General features: G+C 41.5%; 1 protein-coding gene across 7 annotated transcripts in view; it reads left to right on the plus strand.

Annotated features, from left to right (window-relative positions):
• The window catches only part of STARD13 (StAR related lipid transfer domain containing 13), a 530489-nt gene that overhangs the window by 351061 nt on the left and 157993 nt on the right, over positions 1-21435 (plus strand). The window contains exon 1 of one of the 7 annotated variants that reach the window (XM_077298234.1): positions 11354-11496. The exons of the other annotated variants lie outside the window; for them this stretch is intronic. Coding sequence (XP_077154349.1) covers positions 11463-11496 — 34 coding nt within the window. The 5' untranslated portion in view covers positions 11354-11462. Of the gene's footprint in view, positions 1-11353; positions 11497-21435 lie in introns of those variants that run through there. 7 annotated transcript variants of the gene reach the window in all.

Below are 21435 nucleotides of genomic sequence, written 5' to 3' on the forward strand. Positions count from 1 at the left end.
CACTGCGTCGCTAATGCAAGTCTATGGAGAAAAAAACGCATCCTGCAAGCACTTTTGCAGGATGCGCTTTTTTCTACAAAATGATGCACAGCGATGTGCAGTGCACGACGCTAGTGTAAAAGTAGCCTTAGAATACTGTGCACAGTTCTGGTCTCCGGTGTATAAGAAAGACATAGCTGAACTAGAGCGGGTGCAGAGAAGAGCGACCAAGGTTAATAGAGGACTGGGGGGTCTGCCATACCAAGATAGGTTATTACACTTGGGGCTATTTAGTTTGGAAAAACGAAGACTAAGGGGTGATCTTACTTTAATGTATAAATATATGAGGGGACAGTACAAAGACCTTTCTGATGATCTTTTTAATCATAGACCTGAGGCAGTGACAAGGGGGCATCCTCTACGTCTGGAGGAAAGAAGGTTTAAGCATAATAACAGACGAGGATTCTTTACTGTAAGAGCAGTGAGACTATGGAACTCTCTGCCGTATGATGTTGTAATGAGTGATTCATTAATTAAATTTAAGAGGGGACTGGATGCCTTTCTGGAAAAGTATAATGTTACAGGGTATATACACTAGATTCCTTGATAAGTCGTTGATCCAGGGAACTAGTCTGATTGCTGTATGTGGAGTCGGGAAGGAATTTTTTTCCCCATGGTGGAGCTTACTATTTGCCACATGGGTTTTTTTTCCTTCCTCTGGATCAACATGTTAGGGCATGTTAGGTTAGGCTATGGGTTGAACTAGATGGACTTAAAGTCTTCCTTCAACCTTAATAACTATGTTACTATGTTACTCCAAAACATTGACTTTGTTATGCTTAAGCCACTTTGTTACCATTTTGACAGTATGCTTCAGGTCATTGTAAATTTTGAAGACCCATTTCCACCCAAGCGTTAACTTCCTGGCTGATGTCTTGAGATGTTGCTTCAGTATTGCCACATAATCTTTTCTCATTATGCCATATATGTTGTGAAGTGCACCAGTCCCTCCTGCAGCAAATCAACCCCACAACATTATGCTGCCACCCCCGTGTTTCACAGTTGGGATGGTGTTCTTAGGCTTCCAAGCTTTTCCCTTTTTCCTCCAAACGTAACCATGGTCATTATGACCAAAAAGTTCAATTTTAGTTTCATCAGACCGCCGCAGGACATGTCTCCAAAAATTAAGGTCTTTGTTCCTGTGTGCATTTGCAAACATTAATCTGGCTTTTTTATGTTTCTTTTGGAGTAATGGCTTCTTCCTGGCAGAGTGGCCTTTCAGCCCATGTTGATACAGTACTTGTTTCACTGTGAATATTGACACAACCTTACCAATTTCCACCATCATCTTCACAAGGTCTTTTGCTTTTGTTCTTGGGTTGATATGCACATGTTGGACCAAAGCACGTTCATCTCTAGGACACAGAACCCGTCTCCTTCCTGGGCGGTATGATGGCACGACATTCTCATCTTGTACTTCCATATAATTATTTGTACAGATGAACGAGGCACCTTCAGGTATCTTGAAATTGTACCCAAGGATGAGCCAGATTTGTGCAAGTCCACAATTCTCTTCCTGATATCTTGGCTGATTTCTTGAGATTTTCCCATGATGCTCAACAATGAAGCAGTGTGTTTCAGGTGTGCATTAAAATACATCCACAGGTGTGTCTCTAATTAACTCAGATGTTGCCAAAAAAACAGAAGCTTCCAAGCACATAACGTCATCATATGGGCATTTCAGAATTGTTTAAAGGCATAGTAATTAGTGATGAGCGAATATACTCGTTACTAGAGATTTCCCTAGCATGCTCGGGGGTCCTCCGAGTATTTGTTAGTGCTCGGAGATTTAGTTTTCCTCACCTCAGCTGAATGATTTACATCTGTTAGCCAGCATAAGTACATGTGGGGGTTGCCTGGTTGCTAGGGAATCCCCACATGTACTTATGCTGGCTAACAGATGTAAATCATTCAGCTGCGGCGCTAATAACTAAAACTCTGAGCACTAAAAAATACTCGGAGGACCCCCGAGCGTGCTCGAGAAATCTCAAGTAACGAGTATATTTGCTCATTACTAATAGTAATCTTTGCGTATATAAACTTTTGATTTTGAAGTAATAAAAATGCCATAAAACATTCTCTGTCTCTCATTATTCAGACATTTGGCAAATATTAATAATTATGGTAATCCTAATTGAACTAAAACGGGAAAGGTTTATTCTGATTTCATGTCAGATATTGAGAAAAACATGCAGATGTGTCTTTTTATATAGTGTATGTAAACTTCTGGTTTCAAGTGTATGAGGCTGTTGTCATCCAAGTTTTCGAATCATGTAAACTGCATCGACATTTACTGGTAAACAAGCATTAAAGGGAAATTGTTACCTGTTTTTTTTTTGCTCCCTCATCTAAGACAAGTGTGATCTATGGGCAGAAACCTTTATTCCAGCAATGCATCACTTACTGGGCTGCTTGCTGCAGTTTTTATAATATCCCTGTTTTATCAATTGTAGATCTAGCCGTTGTCTGTATAACCCAGATCACACCACTGATTAGCAGCCTTTTATGTACACTGTGCCTAGGCTGTCAATCAGTGATGGGGCAGGGTAATACAGATCTCAAGAATAATGAGGACTACATGGGAGAAGGTTTACTAGTCCTCTAGTAATAATTTACTGCTGATAAAACCTTGATATCAAAACTGCAAGCAGCCCAGTAAGTGACACATCACTCAAATCAGGATCTTTGTATCTAAATTGTATCTTTAGATTAAGGGGGAAAAAACCTTGTGACAGATTCCCTTTTAGAGACCTGAATTTCTTATAGGGAATCTGTCACAAGGTTTTCTTTCTTTCTTCTGAGAGCAGCATAATATGGGGCAAGTGAGCCTGATTGCGAGGATGTCTCACTTACTGGGCTATGTTTTGCTGTTTCAATATAACCATGTGTTTTATCAGCAGAAGATTATCACTACATGACTAGGGCTGGTGCAGACCAGTCAGGCCAATCTGCATAACCACACCTCCACCACTGATTGGCAGCTTGCTGACAATGTACACAGGAAGCTGCCAATCAGAGGTGTGGACGGAGTTATACACAACTCAGCATTCTGAACACTGCTACATCTACAGCAGAGAAAACAGGGATTCTATTAAAACAGCAGCAAGCAGACACATCGCTGGAATCTGGGTCTCTGTCCCTACATTATGCTGCTCTCAGATTACATAGTAAAACCTGGTGAGATTCCTTTTTATAGATCAGAGTCCCAGGCATAACATTCCCACCTATCAGACTTTTATGGATGGGAATGTCACATTAATATTGGTATAGAGAATGTATGAGAGACCAGAATGAATTATGCGGGGCTCTTGTGCTTGGCAGTCTCTGGGAAGATTAGATACATTTCTTAGGGAGGATCAGGAACTGGTGATGTATGAAGGATGCCAGCCGGGTGTGAAAGAAGGAAACTTGTGTAATTGCAATGTTTGTAAACAAGACTATCCAGGAAACTTATGACTAATAAAAGTGTTAAACTCAGCTTCCATGTAAATATCTTAAAATAATACCTGTCACCACCCTATAGTGACCCTTATATAGAACAGGTAAAATATGCTAAGGGACCCAACGACAGGACGCCTTAGACTAAATTTTGTATTTGTCACGACTCCCGGGTATTACTGCTGCGGTGAGGGCTGCACGCCGCAGCAAGGGAGCTGAGAGGTGGGGAACTCACCGGGTAGCAAACAGGACCTGAACCATGTGACAGGGAAGGAGGTGGTCGAGGGCGGCACCAAATGCTGGGATGCAGAGGAGACTATATTCACTGGAGAGTAGCTAAACGTGCCAAGATCAAAACTAAGAGATAATGAGGTAACCATGGGGTGAGACGGAGGGGTAGTAAGAAAAGGAAGCCAAAGGTCCGAAAGCCAGAAGCAATAGCAAACTAAGCACACACTCAAGGGGTCAGACACACAGACTAAACGAAAGTATAGCTGACAGGGAATCCTAGTCTGGAGTGTATATAAATACCCCTCCCAGATCCAAAGAAAGGCTAGCAACATTAACCCTGAGAGAGCAGGACATGAGCCATGTCCTATACCATGACAGTAATAAAGAGCTGTTGGAACTACTATATATATAAAGCTAGTGCAGACATATCGTGCCCCCGATGACCTCAACAACCATTGCTCATTGCTACTTTTTGCCTGCACAGTTTTTCATTTACTATGTGGCCCTCAGTGGGTGTTAAAAGCTTGAAAGGAATACAAGCAATGGTCGATGGCCATCTATGTAAAGATCTGGAGGATTTTTGCCCCTAGGTACAGAAGTGACCCACCCTAAGGACTGTAAGGGCATGAGGACAATCTACTGCTCAGCATCCAGCTCAGAGAAGAGGAGCTACAAAGAATTGCTTGCTGGCTGGAGGAGACACCTCATTGTGTTTTATCCGATCGATCACCAGTTTATTTTGTATGGCACTAGAAGCTACAGTGGCCTAGCTGAGATGACTTCACTTACATACTGAACATTTTCAGAAATCTCATAGCTTTTGCTCCAGTGTAAAATGCAGCTTTTAATTTACATTACAAAAAACGCAGCAAAAACACAAAGTGTGAGCATAGTCTATGTCACAAACTTTCTAAATTCATATTGTGCCAAATACTCCATATTTATTCTATCTTTCTACTATGTAATCCAGAGCTTTTGGCTTTTGCTGCTTCCTTCCACTTCTCTCATCACATCTTGACGTTACAGATGAGCTCTCTTCTACATTTGGATTCTCTTATTCCGCTGGTCCCATAAGATCAGCACATTCATTTCTCCAAATACCGGGGAACATTCCGATCATCTGTTTCACTCCATTTTGTTCTGTTCTTGCCCCACTCAGAAGCTGACAGCTGCACTCACAGGGCCGGTTATAACAAAGACTCACTATGACCCTAATGATAAGCACCTTACACATTAATACTACTGAAAACTGGAAAACATGTTTGACTGCCAATGATGTGTTTGTGAACTTGTAATGCTCCTGATGTGCCATACCCCGGGCTCCCAGGACTGGGCGAGGCTCTGTTTGTTCTACTTATGAAACAGTCATGTCAAAAACTCTACTGAAAATGTTAATAATTAATCACATCCTCTGAAAAGCAAATAAGAAGCAACTGTCCAAATGTCTGTCTCCAACATTCACCTTGAATGGCAGGAAAATTGCGCTGAAAACAAAGAGAAAGTCTTACACACGTGTTTTTAACATGTCTTATATGAATTATAGAACATGAAGATTTGTGCCTTCGAATGTTATACATCAATTGTTAAAGCTTACCTGTTCTACATAAATATGGCAGCTTATATGGAAAGGTTTGCCAGGAATATGAGGATTATATGACTTATTTCCTGTGTTTTTCACTTGTTTCCTTCAGCAGCCTCTATCTCTAAATTTTTTTTTAGTTCTCTCCGAACTATTGGTTGGAAACTATCTGCCTTAAAGGGGTTGTCCAGTCCAAATCAATGAGTCTGCAATCACTCTGTGTGACTGCAGAGTTATGATTCCTCCCCGACGCACACACTGTGGGGATTCAATGGTTTCTGATCGGGGATGTATGAATTATGCATGCCTCCAGCCAGTGGGCGCAGCCTCGCTCTCCATACACAGAGTATGGCGCGAGGTGGCGCCCACCGGCCAGGAGTATGTATAACTCATACACATCCTCCAGTCCCGGGTCAGAAGCCAGTGAATTTCCGCAGAGCACAGTTTGTGCACTAGGGGGATTCATAGCTCCTCAGTCACACAGAGTGACCGCAGACTTATTGATTTGGACTGGACAACCCCGTCTCCTATAGACAATGTACAGAAACAGAGAAATTCCTGCTCTTTATTTACCGTAGCACACAGACAGAAGCATCACAATAGAGGATATCATACTGTAGTACTGAGCAGTGTGGCTGTGAATGCAGAGCTGAAGTGAGGTAAAACAGTTTCTTGAAGGTGCAGCTCTATGTGCCTGACAGCTCACTGTGCTGGCAGGGCATCTTTGGCCGACAAAAACATTTTTGAGTTATTTTTTCAGAGTGAGTGATGAGGTCAAGAAGCAGACCAGAGGAGTAGTGTCTCATATATTATGTGGGGAAATGACACTGATGTCAAATCTCATCAGACATTAGTCACATAGGTGGAAACCACCGAAGATTATTAGATAAGCACAAATGTGTTTATCTAGTATGTGGGGAAAGAAGTGGATGTGTAGTACCTGCGGAGGTCACTGTCAGAAGACGTAGCAGGTCTGAAATTGAGCAGTTCCGTCCGGCAGCCGCCGCTGTGAGCAACCTCTTTAAACTTTATAATTTCAGAATGTGTTCATTTTCCTACAATCTGATTTTCAGGTTCTTTTTAGAGTATTCTGTACCTTGCTGAGTTAATGAATTTAATTGTACCCATTAAAACTGTATTGTGTACAAGATGATAAAAGAATCTGCACTTGGTCAGAAACACTACCGCACCTGTTTATATGTTCAATTAATTGGAGAAGAGCTGCAATCGTAGAAACTAATCCTGAAGAAGAGCGGCGCAGATTGCAGAAAAATCAGATTATTTTCACAATCCTGGAGATCCAGTTTCACTCAATTTATAAACTATGATTTTTTTTTATAGTCCTTATACTATAGTATTGCCTCTGACCCTATTTTATTTGAGTTTGATGAAATAAGGCTTATAAGGGGCTGTCTCGCAAAGATAAACTACCGTATCTGGTTGTGTGCTTAAAGCCATTCATGTAATGCAAAAAAGTACAAAGTTCACCTGAGTGATTATTCTGACTCAGATGGCGGCACAAAGTGAAAGAACTCTGTTTATGATGGCCACATACGCTAATACGTTGCATTAACAGAGACATTTAAATAGTCCTTCAAATGGCGGAACCATGTGCTAGAAGAAGTGTCCTACCTGTTCCCTCTTCGGTGCTGGAGACAACTGCTGCTTCTCTTGCCTCTTCTTGTCAAAGGCAAAAGCCATTTTTAGCTTTGTAATTATTAAATTGTGAGGACATCAGGAGAAAGCTAGTTTTAGGGTATGTGCGCACGTTGCGGATTCTGTGCGGATCTTCAGCGTTTTTTGCGGTGCAGAAATGCTGCAGATCCGCAATTGATTTACAGTACAATGTAAATCAATGAGAAAAAAAAAAAGCTGTGCACACATTGCGGAAAATCTGGTGCGGAAACGCTGCGGATTAAAAGAAGTAGCATGTCACTTCTTTTTTGTGGATCTGCAGCGTTTTTGTACCCACTCCATTATAGAAATCCGCAGAGGTAAAAAAATGCAGCAAATCCGCAGCAAAACCGCACAAAAAACGCTGTGGATCCGCACAAAAAACGCAACAAATCCGCAGCTGCGTTTTCTGCCAGGAGAGGCAGAATCCGCACCAGAAATTCCTAAGGCTAATCCGCAACGTGTGCACATAGCCTCACACCTCCGACATACGAGGTCTGAGTATGGACTTCATTGTCCAGACCATCTTTACGCCTCTTGACCCAAACTGAACAACTCCATGTATGCCTATGAGAAAATTAAGTGTGAGGCCTGCAGCCAATGTGGCCCGTACTTGGGACCATGAATGTTTGGACATTGGAAACTGGCCTAATAGTATAAAAAATGAGTTGTCAGGTTCTTGATGAATTTGATGAAACAGCCCAGCTGGAGCACATTGCGTCAGTCCAAACTCATGTATTAACCAAGTAGCTGACTATATTCTGAATCCTCTCTGCTAAACCTTAGACATTGAGCGGAAATCCAAGTGAAATCATATCGATATTTGTAGGCTGAGTTGTATCAGTGCCCCGAGAATGCAGAGTGCTCAGTATCCCCTGTTTTCGTTAAGGAGTGTCTCTCATTTTCCATAAATTCAATTTTTTTTTTACTTCGTGTAAATGCCTCCTGAAAATGTCATTGTTTTTCTTCTGCTCCTGCACCTCTCCATTCCTGTTACTGGTATATTAATTTAGTATTTTTAGCCATTCGGACGTAGCCTTCAACAACATACGCTGGTACTATTTGGTAATGGTCTGGTGGTATGTATCTGTTATATAGCAATATTATTATTGCGGTATTATTATTCAATGTTACATGACGGTATTATTGGTATTATTTGAAATATTGGTCTTGTAGTAAGTCTTGATTTTCTCCAGGCAGGGTAATAATAGTAACTTATTAGCACAGTCATAAAGCACCAGCATACACTGCATCCCATGCCTGCATCCCAGGGATGAATTCGGTTGCCCTTCCCCAACCCGGCGTGCCGTCATGTTTCCTCTGTTTTATCTCCTGGTTTCTATACATTGTTTACAGCATGTACATTTGAACATTTTTTTATGTGTATTGTCTTTAAATAAATGTTGCATTATATATTTCTAAATATGTTGTGTAGGACATATTTGCTCCATTTCTTCTAGGGTAAAAATAGTAATAGATATCCCCATCGGAGGCTCGGCGGTGAGCACAGCATGGGCCAAATCTCAGAGCTGAATCTCAGTCGTTATAGCTAAAATGATGTACTCGTTAAGAAGGTTCCAATAGGAAAGTGTTGGGAAGAGGTGGCCATACCTCAGGAATGAAGAGCTGCGGGAACAATAGAAAATTCAGGATTAAGGAGAACAGCAGCATTTACATCAGGAAAAAAAAATGACATCTTTATGGCCAGTGACAGGTCTCCTTCATATGTATATCACGGCTTCGATGGATAGGTTAAAAGCACACAATCTTACAGTGTGATCAATACATGACTGGAAGGAGATAACCTGGATTTCATTAAGTAGAATTTCCCGTGTGTGTTTCTATATTTGTCACTCATGGTCTTAGATGCCGATGAAATCTTTGTATAAAAGTGATTTTTACAAGGACATTTTGAGTGTATCCAGATCTGGAAAAATTACTGGTATGAAAAAAAATGTATCACACATCAAGCCTGATGATAGCTATCAGCAGAGTTCCTGCTGTAATTCCATCAGTATGAGGAGCATAGCCAGTAATATTGTGCGGGATAGCTGTAGTGTCTCAGTGCTGTACATAGGAACACTTGTTTAGGGGATCATGGTTTTGACTTTTTCACACCATTGGTCATTCTCCATGCCATAAGGGGTTGTCTTCTAGTGGTAAACCTTTTTTATTACTGTGCCTAAGTTGGTTTAAAAATAAAAACAAGCTACTGAGATCTGTTCTGCTGCTTGTGTCCCTCACACAGTCTCCTGGCTTCCTCTTTTAGCATCCCATGACCGCTGCAGCCAATTAGTGGCTGATCAGCTGCAGCCTTAACATTCTGGAAGAAGCTGTAGATTGGTTGCAGTGGTCGTGTGATGCCCTCTAAGGGAAGTAGAATTCAGAAGCCTGGTAGTGGATGTTGGCAGAAGATCAGAGGACTCCTTCCGTAGGTGAGTTTTGTTTTTTTGTTCTTGCTTTTTTTTAACCCCTCTGGACCCATTAAAACAAAAAAAAATTACAGGTCCTGGACAATCCCTTTAAAATAACCTTATTTTATCATAAAAATTTGCCTCCTGATCCCACTGAAATGAGCACAAAAGTAGCGTGTTATATTGCTGAGCTAGAGATTGACGCCTTTTCAGTTTGTTAACTTTGCCTCCTCAGCTGTGAATGACCAAATACTACAGGGGAGCCCACCTCACCGTTTGAGAAGCATTAGGGGGTACTATGGCCTAAACATTCTGATGTTGCCTTGGACATTGTGTTACACTACCAGATCTCCTTACTTCTGTAGGGATCTAATGGTGTTCCTAACTGCTAGTGAATAGTCTCATGTGCCACCAGCAGTTGTGAAGACCAAGGAGCGGGTCCACACACATGTCATTGAGACGGGCCATGAATCTGATATATGGCCCTTGATGAGGTCTATGATGGCCCTTGATGAGGCCAAGTCTGATTGTAAAGCTCTTGTTTCTGTCATACTAGGTGTCAGAACCTCACATGGACTCTTGTGTGGAATAAACCAGCTTTACATTTTCGTATGAAGACTTCGTGTTCTAGTCTTATGTACTGATTCTGATTTTTTCTCAGACTTTGTTGCTGCAGATACAATTGATATCGGGACATACCGCTGATATTTCTGGACAGCTTACCAAAACCAGGAATTTGATCCAGGGCAGATGATGTGTATGTCTGTGTGTCTTTCTGGAGGAGGAAACAAACTCCAGCCCTTTTAGTCCTGGGTGGCCCCATTTTGATATTTGATATGGGGTATCCTTCATTATGATAAATCTATGATAATCCTACATGTAAAGGAACCTGACAGCTGAATCATGCTTCCCAAACCTTTCTTTCAGCAGCATGTATCAGACACGGTCTATAAAATTTCAGCCAGGTGATCATTCCGCTCAGGTGACTAGTCCAAGACGACTTCTCCCTGTCCAGCTCCCCTTGAGAGAGACATTTCTCTACTGTATATACACACATATAGAGAGAGACCTGTCACTTTAGGTGGGTGGGATGAAGCTGTCGCGGACTGTCCTCTTGGGCGAGTCATTTCAGCGGCATTTTCCAGGCCAGCTTTTAAATGTATATTTTTCTTTAAAACCTAAGGGGTAAAGTATTTTCTTGTGGAAAGTGATATGACAGTGTAAGGAGGCTTATAAGGCATGCAATGGGAAATTAAATATGCAAATTGCCTCTTCAGAGAGGAAGAGGACTTTGAACTCTAGTGCCACCTATTGCAAGTAGCAATCCTAAAAGTCAATATCAAACCTTTAACGAGCCTTGCCATATGACTTAGGAAATGTTGATGCTTACATCCCAGTCATAAGCTTCTCATACAGGAAAATCAGATCTCATGCTTAGCACTGAGGAGGGGCAGCAGCCCAAAACAGGTTTCTGCAAATTAAGATTCTGGTTTGGCTTTTATCCTAAATCATATGGCAAGGCTCGTTAAAGGGTCGATATTGACTTTTAGAATCCAATAAGTAACAAGTCCTCCTCCTCTCTAAAACTTTCCTGGCTGACGTGAGAGTGCCGGTGACTATAAGTGCTGCTCATGGCTCGGGATCATCTGTCAGGTTCACTTTGAAATAAAACTCAGTAACAATATCTGACTGTGAAGTTTAGGTTTTGTTTTTGTTTTCTTACTTTATTATGGTTTTGCTTGTTTCCTGTCTGCCTGAAACTATAGTGAAAGTTCTATGTTAGTGGAAAACTTTCATAACTATCTCTACTAATTGTAGCATGGTAAATCTCCCATTAATCACGTTACTGAGAACACAGAAGTCATTTCACTAAACACAGAAGACATTACATAAGATGTGTCCGCTGATTGGCTGGACGTGCAGTCGTGCTGCTCCTAGCAGGTCAATAGGAGCACTGTACAGCTCGATACATCCACTATTGTTGGATGAGCGCAATGAAGCAACAAGCCAGAAGATGACAAACGTTGCCTTCTCCACAACACGGCATTGTCATTTAAGTTGATAGAAAGTTCAGAACTGGTTTCGCCATGATTTTCTGTGCAGCGGAGAGCTTCCTATGTGGTGAGTAGTCTACTAAATGCAGGTTTTATCTTAATCTATGGCGTATATTTAGCACTTTTTTTTTTGCAAACTTTTAACTCATTCATTGCTATGACTTTCTACAGTCTGATAATTGTCAAAGCCTCCGCGTCTGGGTAATTAGTGACAGGGGACAATGTTTAACGCGTTGGATTCATTCAGTAATTTTGGCTTCCTTTGTGGCTTGTGTGTGCCATTCCACATGTGTTCCTAGTAATAGGTAGCTGCGGGCGATTGTACCTTCATTTTAGAACTTGGATTGCATTTCACGTCCTGTTCTAAGCAATTGTTCGGGGTAACCTGATCCTGACGACTTGTTGCTTTGGAGACTTGGTAACATTTAATGACGCGTCATGTTCTGACATTAGCTTGCATTATTTATTAGCAGATGTTGTAACTTCTTTTTTTATTTTTGTAGAGGATTTTAAAATCGACTTTGTGATTATTATTGGCTCGACTGCGATGAAAAGCTGTGGATTAGGTGAAATAAATCGCGAAGGAGCTAATCCGGGCGCAGATCTGCTTGCCAATCCACAGCAGAAAACAAAGTTAACTCCAAAAAGTCACTATCCCGAATCTGGACTAACTCTAGGATTAAGCAGAGTGCATGAAATATATCACTGTCTTATTGATTAGGAGTGTGTAATTGATTCCCTCTAAAAAGTTGGCCATGCACATATGCAAAAAAAAAGCACGGAAAACGCGCACTGACCCAGAGTATGCTTTTCATAAAAGTGCTATAATTTTTCCTATGCATTCAATAAAATAGAGTAGACTATAATAGTAGGGATCCATATAACACAAATACTTGGTAGGTGGACATCTTTTTAGGACCGCCCCAGAAGAGCTGGTCCACCCTGAGACATCGCAACAGGCCAATTTCCTAATGCGATGTCTCCGTGGTCCTCTTTTTGGGAATGCAGTTTGAGTGTTTTCTCACGGATCGTTATGCACTGGATTATATCTAGGGAGTCGCCTATGGGACTGTCTTCAAAAGACCTCCATCTCTCTAGCAAGTATTTGCGTTATATCGATTTGTTGTACTCTATTTTATTAAATGTAAAGGAAAAATAATACCACTTTGTTGAAAAGCATCCTATGGTCTGTGTGACTTTTTTGTCCTTTTTTTGTATTTACAAGATGATGGTATGGGAATACCCTGTAACCTGCTAACACTCAGCTGCGGACGTCACTAATTACTTTTTACATGCACATATGGCTGAGCGCTCATTTAACTGTCAGCTATCTCTCTCGACTCCTCCATACACATGAGCTGCCAAATGACTGTCAGTGGCTTATCTACTGAATAATAAAAAGCTTGGGAATGCAATTTAGACCAACCATTATCTCCCCCCAACATCATTCCTCTATGGCCGGGGTCACATGAACATAGATTCTCTCATCCGAGAGAATCAGGTCAATTTATGTTAATGAAACTCTGAGTGTCAGCTAAGGCCGGCGTCACACTAACGAGTTTTACGGACGTATGAGTGCACAAAATACGTCCACAAAATACGCATTGCACACGGCCCAATGATTCTCTATGGGGCAGCTCCTATCTGCCGTATATTACGCATCAGTAATATACGGTATGTTACGGGCATAGAAAATCGCAGCATGCTGCGTTTGTCAGTGTATTGCACAAAAAAATCCGCCAATGAAAGTCTATGGGGGCGAGAAAATTACGGATTACACACGGACCATGCGTGTGACTTGCGAGAAATACGCACCGGTGTTCTATAGAAAAGCCGGCAATTCAGTGCGGTGTACAGTAAAATCACACTGACATGTTAGAATAGAATGGGTAGAATAAATGTGTACACATAGAATGTGTGTATATATATATATATATATATATATATATATATATATATATATATATATATATATGTATATATATATATGTCAGTGAGACACATTAATAGCCTAGAGAGGGTCCATGGTTATTGGCCCCCCCTGGCTAAAAACATCTGCCCCCAGCCACCCCAGAAAAGGCACATCTGTAAGATGCGCCTATTCTGGCACTTAGCCTCTCTCTTCCCACGCCCGTGTAGCTGTGGGATATGGAGTAATGAAGAGTTAATGTCACCTTGCTATTGTAAGGTGACATTAAGGCTACTTTCACGCTAGCGTCGTGCACTGCACGTCGCTATGCGACGTTGCAGCGCACCGACGCATAGCGTGGAAGCGCCGCACAACGGGGGCAGCGGATGCTGTTTTACATCGCATCCGCAGCCCATTGTGATGTGCGGGGAGGTGGGGGCGGAGTTCCAGCGGCGCATGCGCGGTCGGAAAAGATTCTATCGACGCACAAAAAATGTTACATGCAACGTTTTTTTGTGCCGATGGTCCGACGCAACACATCGCACGACGGTTGCGACGTGTGGCAATGTGTCGCACTGCGTCGCTAATTCAAGTCTATGGAGAAAAAACGCATCCTGCAAGCACTTTTGCAGGATGCGTTTTTCTACAGAACGACGCATAGCGACGTGCAGTGCACGACGCTAATGTGAAAGTAGCCTAAGCCATGTTAATAATGGAGAGGCGTCAATTATGACACCTATCCATTATTAATCCAATAGTACGAAATGGTTAATAAAACACATACACATTATTCAAAAGTATTTTAATGAAATAAAGACACATGGTGTTTTAATATTTTATTATACTCTTAATCCACCTGAAGACCCTTGTCACCTGAAATAAAGTTAAAAAAACAAACAACAATATTCCATACCTTCCGTTGTTACAGTCTTGTCCCACGCTGTAAATCCATCTGAAGGGGTTAAATCATTTTACACCCAGGAGCTCTGCTAATGCAGCTGTGCTCCTGTCTGTAAAACTTGGTGAATGAATGAAATGCAGGGGAATGTACTGTAGTTATCTCGAGTCGCGGTGATGCGCCCTCTGCTGGATGAACTCATATGAACTCGAGCGTAGGAACTTTTCAGAATATTTTCCCATGCTCGAGTTCATGCTCATAACTGACGCCTCTCCATTATTAACCTGGCTTAATGTCACCTTACAATAGCAAGGTGACATTAACCCTTTATTACCCCATATCCCACTGCTACAGGGGAGTGGGAAGAGAGAGGCTAAGTGCCAGAATAGGCGCATCTTACAGATGTGCGTTTTCTGGGGTGGCTGGGGGCAGATGTTTTTAGCCAGGGGGAGGCAATAACCATGGTCCCTCTCTAGGCTATTAATATCTGCCCTCAGTCACTGGCTTTCCCACTCTGGCGGAGAAAATTGCGTGGGAGCCCTTTAATTTAATAGCTAGAGCCCCCAAATTTTACACAGAGACACTTCTTACATTAGTAAAGAGGAATATGTAATAAAATAAGGGATATGAGATGGTTTACTGTATGTAAACCATGTTTCATATCCTGTCGGGTTTGTGAAGGAGATAGGAAAAGCCGGCAATTGAATTACCGGCTTTTCTGCTATCTAGAGCTGAATTAAATATTAATATGTGACATCTCACTGACATATATATATATATATATATATATATATATATATATATATACTGTATATATGTTTTTAAGAATATTTGAGCCGATGGATCCATGATATGTCCATTTTGCAAGCCTGTGAGAAAAAATCGCCGTACGGAAGCCATACGGATGCCATACGGATGACTCACGGATAAATTTGTGCGTTAAAATCGCATCCTCGCATTGAATATGGAACAGTGTTTTGGGACAATTACAGCGTATTACGGCCGTAAAAAACGGACCGTATTTACTTACGCCTAGTGTGACACCGGCCTTAGCGTGATCCGATCCTCTTGCGTAAGGAGAAGATGGAAGAAAAGCTCTCCATCTTCTCCATCTTGTGAGTCTGTGGATATTAGACTGCACTCAGATGTCATCCAAGTGCAGTCTGATTTCCAAGCACCCATAGACTTGAATGGGTGAGTGTCTTCCGATTTCAGAGTGAAATCATAGTATGCTGCGATTTTCTTTCACTGACAGATTCTGTCAGCGCATAAAATTGGTCATTAGCAACGCCCCATTGAATGCTATTGGTCTGAGTGCTATCTGCTAAAAATCAGATTACGCTGGTCCGATGTATACACTGGTGTGAGCGAGCCTTATCAGCAAGTCTTCTGGTGCCCAACTTTGAAGTAAATACAGACCATAAAAGGAACCATTGATAAATATCTGCAGTAGGGACCCCAAACCCTATGGAGAGGCCCTATACAGAACATTAACCCCTTCATGACCTTGGGATTTTCCGTTTTTCCGTGTTCGTTTTTTGCTCCCCTCCTTCCCAGAGCCATAACTTTTTTATTTTTCTGTCAATTTGGCCATGTGAGGGCTTATTTTTTGCGGGACAAGTTGTACTTTTGAACGACATCATTGGTTTTACCATGTCGTGTACTAGAAAACGGGAAAAAAATTCCAAGTGCGGTGAAATTGCAAAAAAAGTGCAATTCCACACTTGTTTTTTGCTTGCCTTTTTTGCTAGGTTCACTAAATGCTAAAACTGACCTGCCATTATGATTCTCCAGGTCAGTACGAGTTTATAGACACCTAACATGACTAGGTTCTTTTTTATCTAAGTGGTGAAAAAAAATTCCAAACTTTGCTAAAAAAAAAAAAAAATTGCGCCATTTTCCGATACTCGTAGCGTCTCCATTTTTCATGATCTGGGGTCGTTTGAGGGCTTATTTTTAGCGTGCCGAGCTGGCGTTTTTAATGATTCCAATTCGGTGCAGATACGTTCTTTTGATCGCCCGTTATTGCATTTTAATGCAATGTCGCGGCGACCAAAAAAACCTAATTCTGGCATTTCGATTTTTTTTCTCGTTACGCCGTTTAACGATCAGGTTAATGCTTTTTTTTATTGATAGATCGGGCAATTCTGAACGCGGCGATACCAAATATGTGTAGGTTTGATTTTTTTTTTTTATTGATTTATTTTGATTGGGGCGAAAGGGGGGTGATTTAAACTTTTATATTTTTTTTATTTTTTTCACATTTTTTTAACTTTTTTTTTTTAACTGTTGCCATGCTTCAATAGCCTCCATGGGAGGCTAGAAGCAGGCACAACCCGATCGCCTCTGCTACATAGCAGCGATCTGCTGTTCGCTGCTATGTAGTAGAAAATCAGGTGTGCTGTGAGCGCCGACCACAGGGTGGCGCTCACAGCTGCCGGGGATCAGTAACCATAGAGGTCTCAAGGACCTCTATGGTTACCATTCAGAAGCATCGCCGACCTCCGATCATGTGACGGGGGTCGGCGATGCGCTCATATCCGGCCGCCCGGCCGGATGCGGTAGTTAAATGCCGCTGTCTGCGTTTGACAGCGGCATTTAACTAGTTAATAGCGGCGGGTGAATCGCGATTTCACCCGCCGCTATTGCGGGCACATGTCAGCTGTTCAGAACAGCTGACATGTCCCGGCTTTGATGCGGGCTCACCGCGGAGCCCTGCAACAAAGCAGGGGAGCTGACCTCGGACGTACTATCCCGTCCGAGGTCAGTAAGGGGTTAAGGAAGGACACTCCAGGACTGAATTAACCCCTTTCGGGAGTAATAATATGCTGATGTCAGACTCCCTCCCTTTGATGTGGGCTTTGGCAGCGAGCCCACATCTTTTCCGACACATGTCAGTTCTTTTGAACAGCTGACATGTGCCGCTAACAGCCGAGGGAGGAATTGCGATCCTCCCGTGGCTTTTAACCTATTAAATGCAGCTGTGAAACTCTGACAGTGGCATTTAACACGCTCTTCTGTCAAGCAAGCCGGAAATCCACCCATCAGTGACCCGTGTGACGTGATCGCGGGTCACCAATGGGTTGGCATGACAACCAGAGATTTTCTGCAGACCTCAATGGTTGTCACTGCTGGATTGCTATGAGCGCCACCCGGTGGTCGGCGCTCATAGCAAGTGAATAATTCTGCTACATACAGGGGATCTGATCATTGCCTGTATGTAGCAGAGCCGATCAGGTTATGGCAGCTTCAAGTCTCCCATTGAGACTATTGAAGCATGGCAAAAGTGAAAAAAAAAAAGTTTTTAAAAATATTAAAAAAATATAAAAGTTCAAATCATGGCTCTGGGAAGAAGGGGAGCAAAAACCAGAAATTCAAAAACTGAAATACCCCTGGTCATTAAGTGGTTAAAAAAGTTTCTCCACTTCTGTCTGTCTGTGCAAATCAAACCAAAAATAACTCTGGTCGTTAAGGGGTTAAAAAAAAAATTACATTTTTCGCAAAAAAGTATATAATGTGGGTTCGGGAAATCTTGACTATGTAAAACTTAATTATGTAGTTTATGTTCATTAAAAAATATATATTTTTTAGGGTTTTGGGGGTCCAATGGTTGTAAAATACTCTTTATTATTCTAATGTAAACCTGTTCATTGAGCCTTAAAATGCACAATAACTACTGATATTCCAAAACCACTTCCCTCTAGCACCTTCACTACAGTTCCCCCACTATCAGATATTGTAATCGCCTGTTTGGATTGGAGGCCCCAGCCTGATATTGTGCAGGAATGTAAGTGTGTGACATATTGATGCTTCACTAAGCGCTTCACTGAGATAAAATAGATACCTAACCTCCCATATAACCTATACATACACCTCAACAGCCCACGTTACAGAAATTCCAGGAATTGACTTCCGTATGCTTCTTAAAGACAAACTAACCACATTTTCAGGCGCACATTGGGGCAGACTTACTATTCGAAGTGCGGCTCGAACTTAACGTGATCTGCACCAAACTCTGGTGCATTTAGTTTTAGACCGATTTATTATCTGTCTACTATGTGTCATGTTTGCGGCTTGTTAAAGGGGGCATAACTTTGCGGGGAGAGAAATATCTTTGCAAGAAGAGGGGCACGATTTTAAATGCAACAGCATGTGTCTATATTGCATCCACAGATTGCATCACAACCAAGAGAAGGAGCAAAGTTAGACAAAAGTGTACAAAGAAGCATCGCATGTGGGAGTATTTCACTCACAATCATTTTTAGTGAGTATATTATTTTATTTAGCATTGTCCCAGTCACTAAGCAGCCAATCATACTTTTAAGTGCATTTTTTTTTAAATCTTTTTTTAAATCTGCATTTAAAGAAGCACTCCCATCAAAGTGGGATGTAGAATTGTAGTTCTAATGATGACTCATGCCGGAAAAAAGAGATTTTCAGCTTCTGCATAGAGCGTAGGTGGATTCAGCTAGTTGTTTTTAATCACGTGATGTCATAGACTTAAAGGGAACCTGTCACCTGAATTTGGCGGGACCAGTTTTGGGTCATATGGGCGGGGTTTTTGGGTGTTTGATTCACCCTTTCCTTACCCGCTGGCTGCATGTTGGCCGCAATATTGGATTGAAGTTAATTCTCTGTCCTCCGGAGTACACGCCAGCGCAAGGAAATATTGCCTTACGCAGGCGTGTACTATGGAGGACAGAGAATGATCTTCAATCCAATATTGCAGCCAGCGGGTAAGGAAAGGGTGAATCAAACACCCGAAAACCACGCCCATATGACCCAAAACTGGTCCCGCCAAATTCAGGTGACAGGTTCCCTTTAATGGAAAAGAGAAGAATTAGTTGGGTAGAAAGGCAAAATGAGCAAATGTAAGTGCACAGTGCTATATAAGATGATGACTGCAATCTATTAAGAGGATGAAAATGTTGATGGGAGGAGGAGGAGGGCTTCTTTAAGGGGTTTTCTGAGCTTGGGATTATTTTTTGGTTAACACTTGTGTATATGAAGCTGTAAATGATCTCCTAATATGCATCTTAATATAATAAAATGATAGACTTGTTAATATAATAAAATGATGGACTTGTCTATCACCAAATTGCAATAGAAAGAAGGAATAGTACATTTAGTAATCTGCAGAAAGCTGTAAAAAGATGAGCAAAGGTTTCTAAAAGAATCCAGAACGTAGAGTATAACATGGCTCATTAATGACATCTTTATTATCACATGGTCTACTCTTCAGTAGAGAAAACCAATATACAGCCCATGGACTGAAGACTAAAGCTTTGCTTTATAATTCACTTCTGATTGACAAGATGATTATCGGGTCTGTAGAAGAACACACACAAATATGTGACGGATGAGAGCTGACATCCAACATCAGATTAGGTGTCATTATCTGAGCGCAGACAAGGCTGTTAGCATTGAAGAACAGTAACATTGGTCTTTAGATCAATTATCCATATATGATTTTATAGTGAATCTTTCAGCAGGTTTTTGCTTTGGAATCTGAGAGCAGCGTGATGTAGGGGCATAGAGGCTAATTCTAGAGATACGTTACTGTGCAGCTAGATGTAGTTTTGATAAAATCCCTGTTTTCTGTGCTTTAGCTGTAGCAGTGCTCTGAATGGTGAGCCCTGTATAACCTACCCCATACTACTGACTAGCAACTTCCTGTGCGCACTGGACATTCATTGTTGGGGCGGAGTTACACTGATAAGCTGGACTGTCTGGTACTCAACACTTAGTCCTCCAGTGATAATCTCCTGTTGATAAAACAATGATTGTATTGAAACTACAGCAAGCTGTTAAGCCAGTGACACATCTTTGGAATAAGAGTCTTTACCCCTACATTACGCCACTTTCAGATTAAATAACAAATACTTGATGAGAGATTTCCGATAATCTTAGTCTTTGTTCTCATCAGCCATCCTAATAGTCTCCAGTTGACATTCATGCTGCTTTCATCTGTGAGCGGCACCAGCGCCATAAACATAGCGGACACTAGCATCGGTGCCTGTTTGATTATTATTTGTTTATTTATTGTTGGTTCTACCTTTCCCAGCATTATAGCTCATGTTATGTTGTAGTGCGCGTGCGCGTCCGGCGCCATGCTGTTTGGGGATCGGCGTATTGTTGCCATGGTGATGTGGTGACACTGCGTTGTACCCCGGGCATCTGGTGGTTCTGACAGCGCATGCGCCGCTTATACGGCAGACATTGTTCTCTTTACATTTCTTACCCATGTCGGGCCTGCGGTAGTGCGCACGCGCACCCAGCGCTTTGAGGTCGGGATTGCGGCGCCACAGTGTCCTTGGCAACGCCATGAACTATCATGTGCGTCCGGTCACGTGGTACTGGGTCCAGGGCTTCCGGGTTGTCTGAGTGGCACGTACGCCGTACACACTGTGGACGCTGACATCGGTAATTATTCCAATGATATATAAACCCCTCGGTCACAATGCAATATACCCCCTGACGAAGGAACTTTGGGTCCAAAACACGTGTCGGGGTGCACATTATCAAACACCTGGCGGTCCTTGAAATATTTTCCCCAGCTTTATAAGTAAGTAGTATTGGATCATATGTGCATACAGCACTTCTTTTGTGTGTAATATGCACGACTTGTATTTATACTAGAATCAAATTATTATTGGCTAACTGCACTTTTTTTTGCACTTTTTGCACTATTTTGATAATTTTATAAATTTTAATAATAATTTTTATGTGTAGTACACTTTTTATATATGTGTATACGTGTATATGTATATATATATATATATATATATATATATATATATATATATATATATATATATATAATATTTTACACACTCTCACTTTTGGTTTTTATATTATTTATAGTTCTATACATATAATTTTTTTATTATGTGTCACATATGATCCCTACTTTGTTTTTTTGATGCTCATTATATCTATCGGGGTATCCAGTATATAAAATATTCAGACCAGCCTTGTGCAATCATATATTGTACCATATAAATCTAATATATAAAGCTGAATGTGTGTGTGTGTGTATGTATGTATGTATGTATGTATGTCCGGGATTGGCATCTGAACCGTAGCAGCTACAGCCACAAAATTTTGCACAGTCACACGTCTGGACCCCGAGAGCGTCATAGGCTATGTTGTGAGGTGAAATTTTAACCCCGCGCTTTCCAATTCACCAAACAATTTTG

Source organism: Ranitomeya variabilis, chromosome 3, assembly GCF_051348905.1.
Source record: "Ranitomeya variabilis isolate aRanVar5 chromosome 3, aRanVar5.hap1, whole genome shotgun sequence".
Taxonomy (NCBI): Eukaryota; Metazoa; Chordata; class Amphibia; order Anura; family Dendrobatidae; genus Ranitomeya; species Ranitomeya variabilis.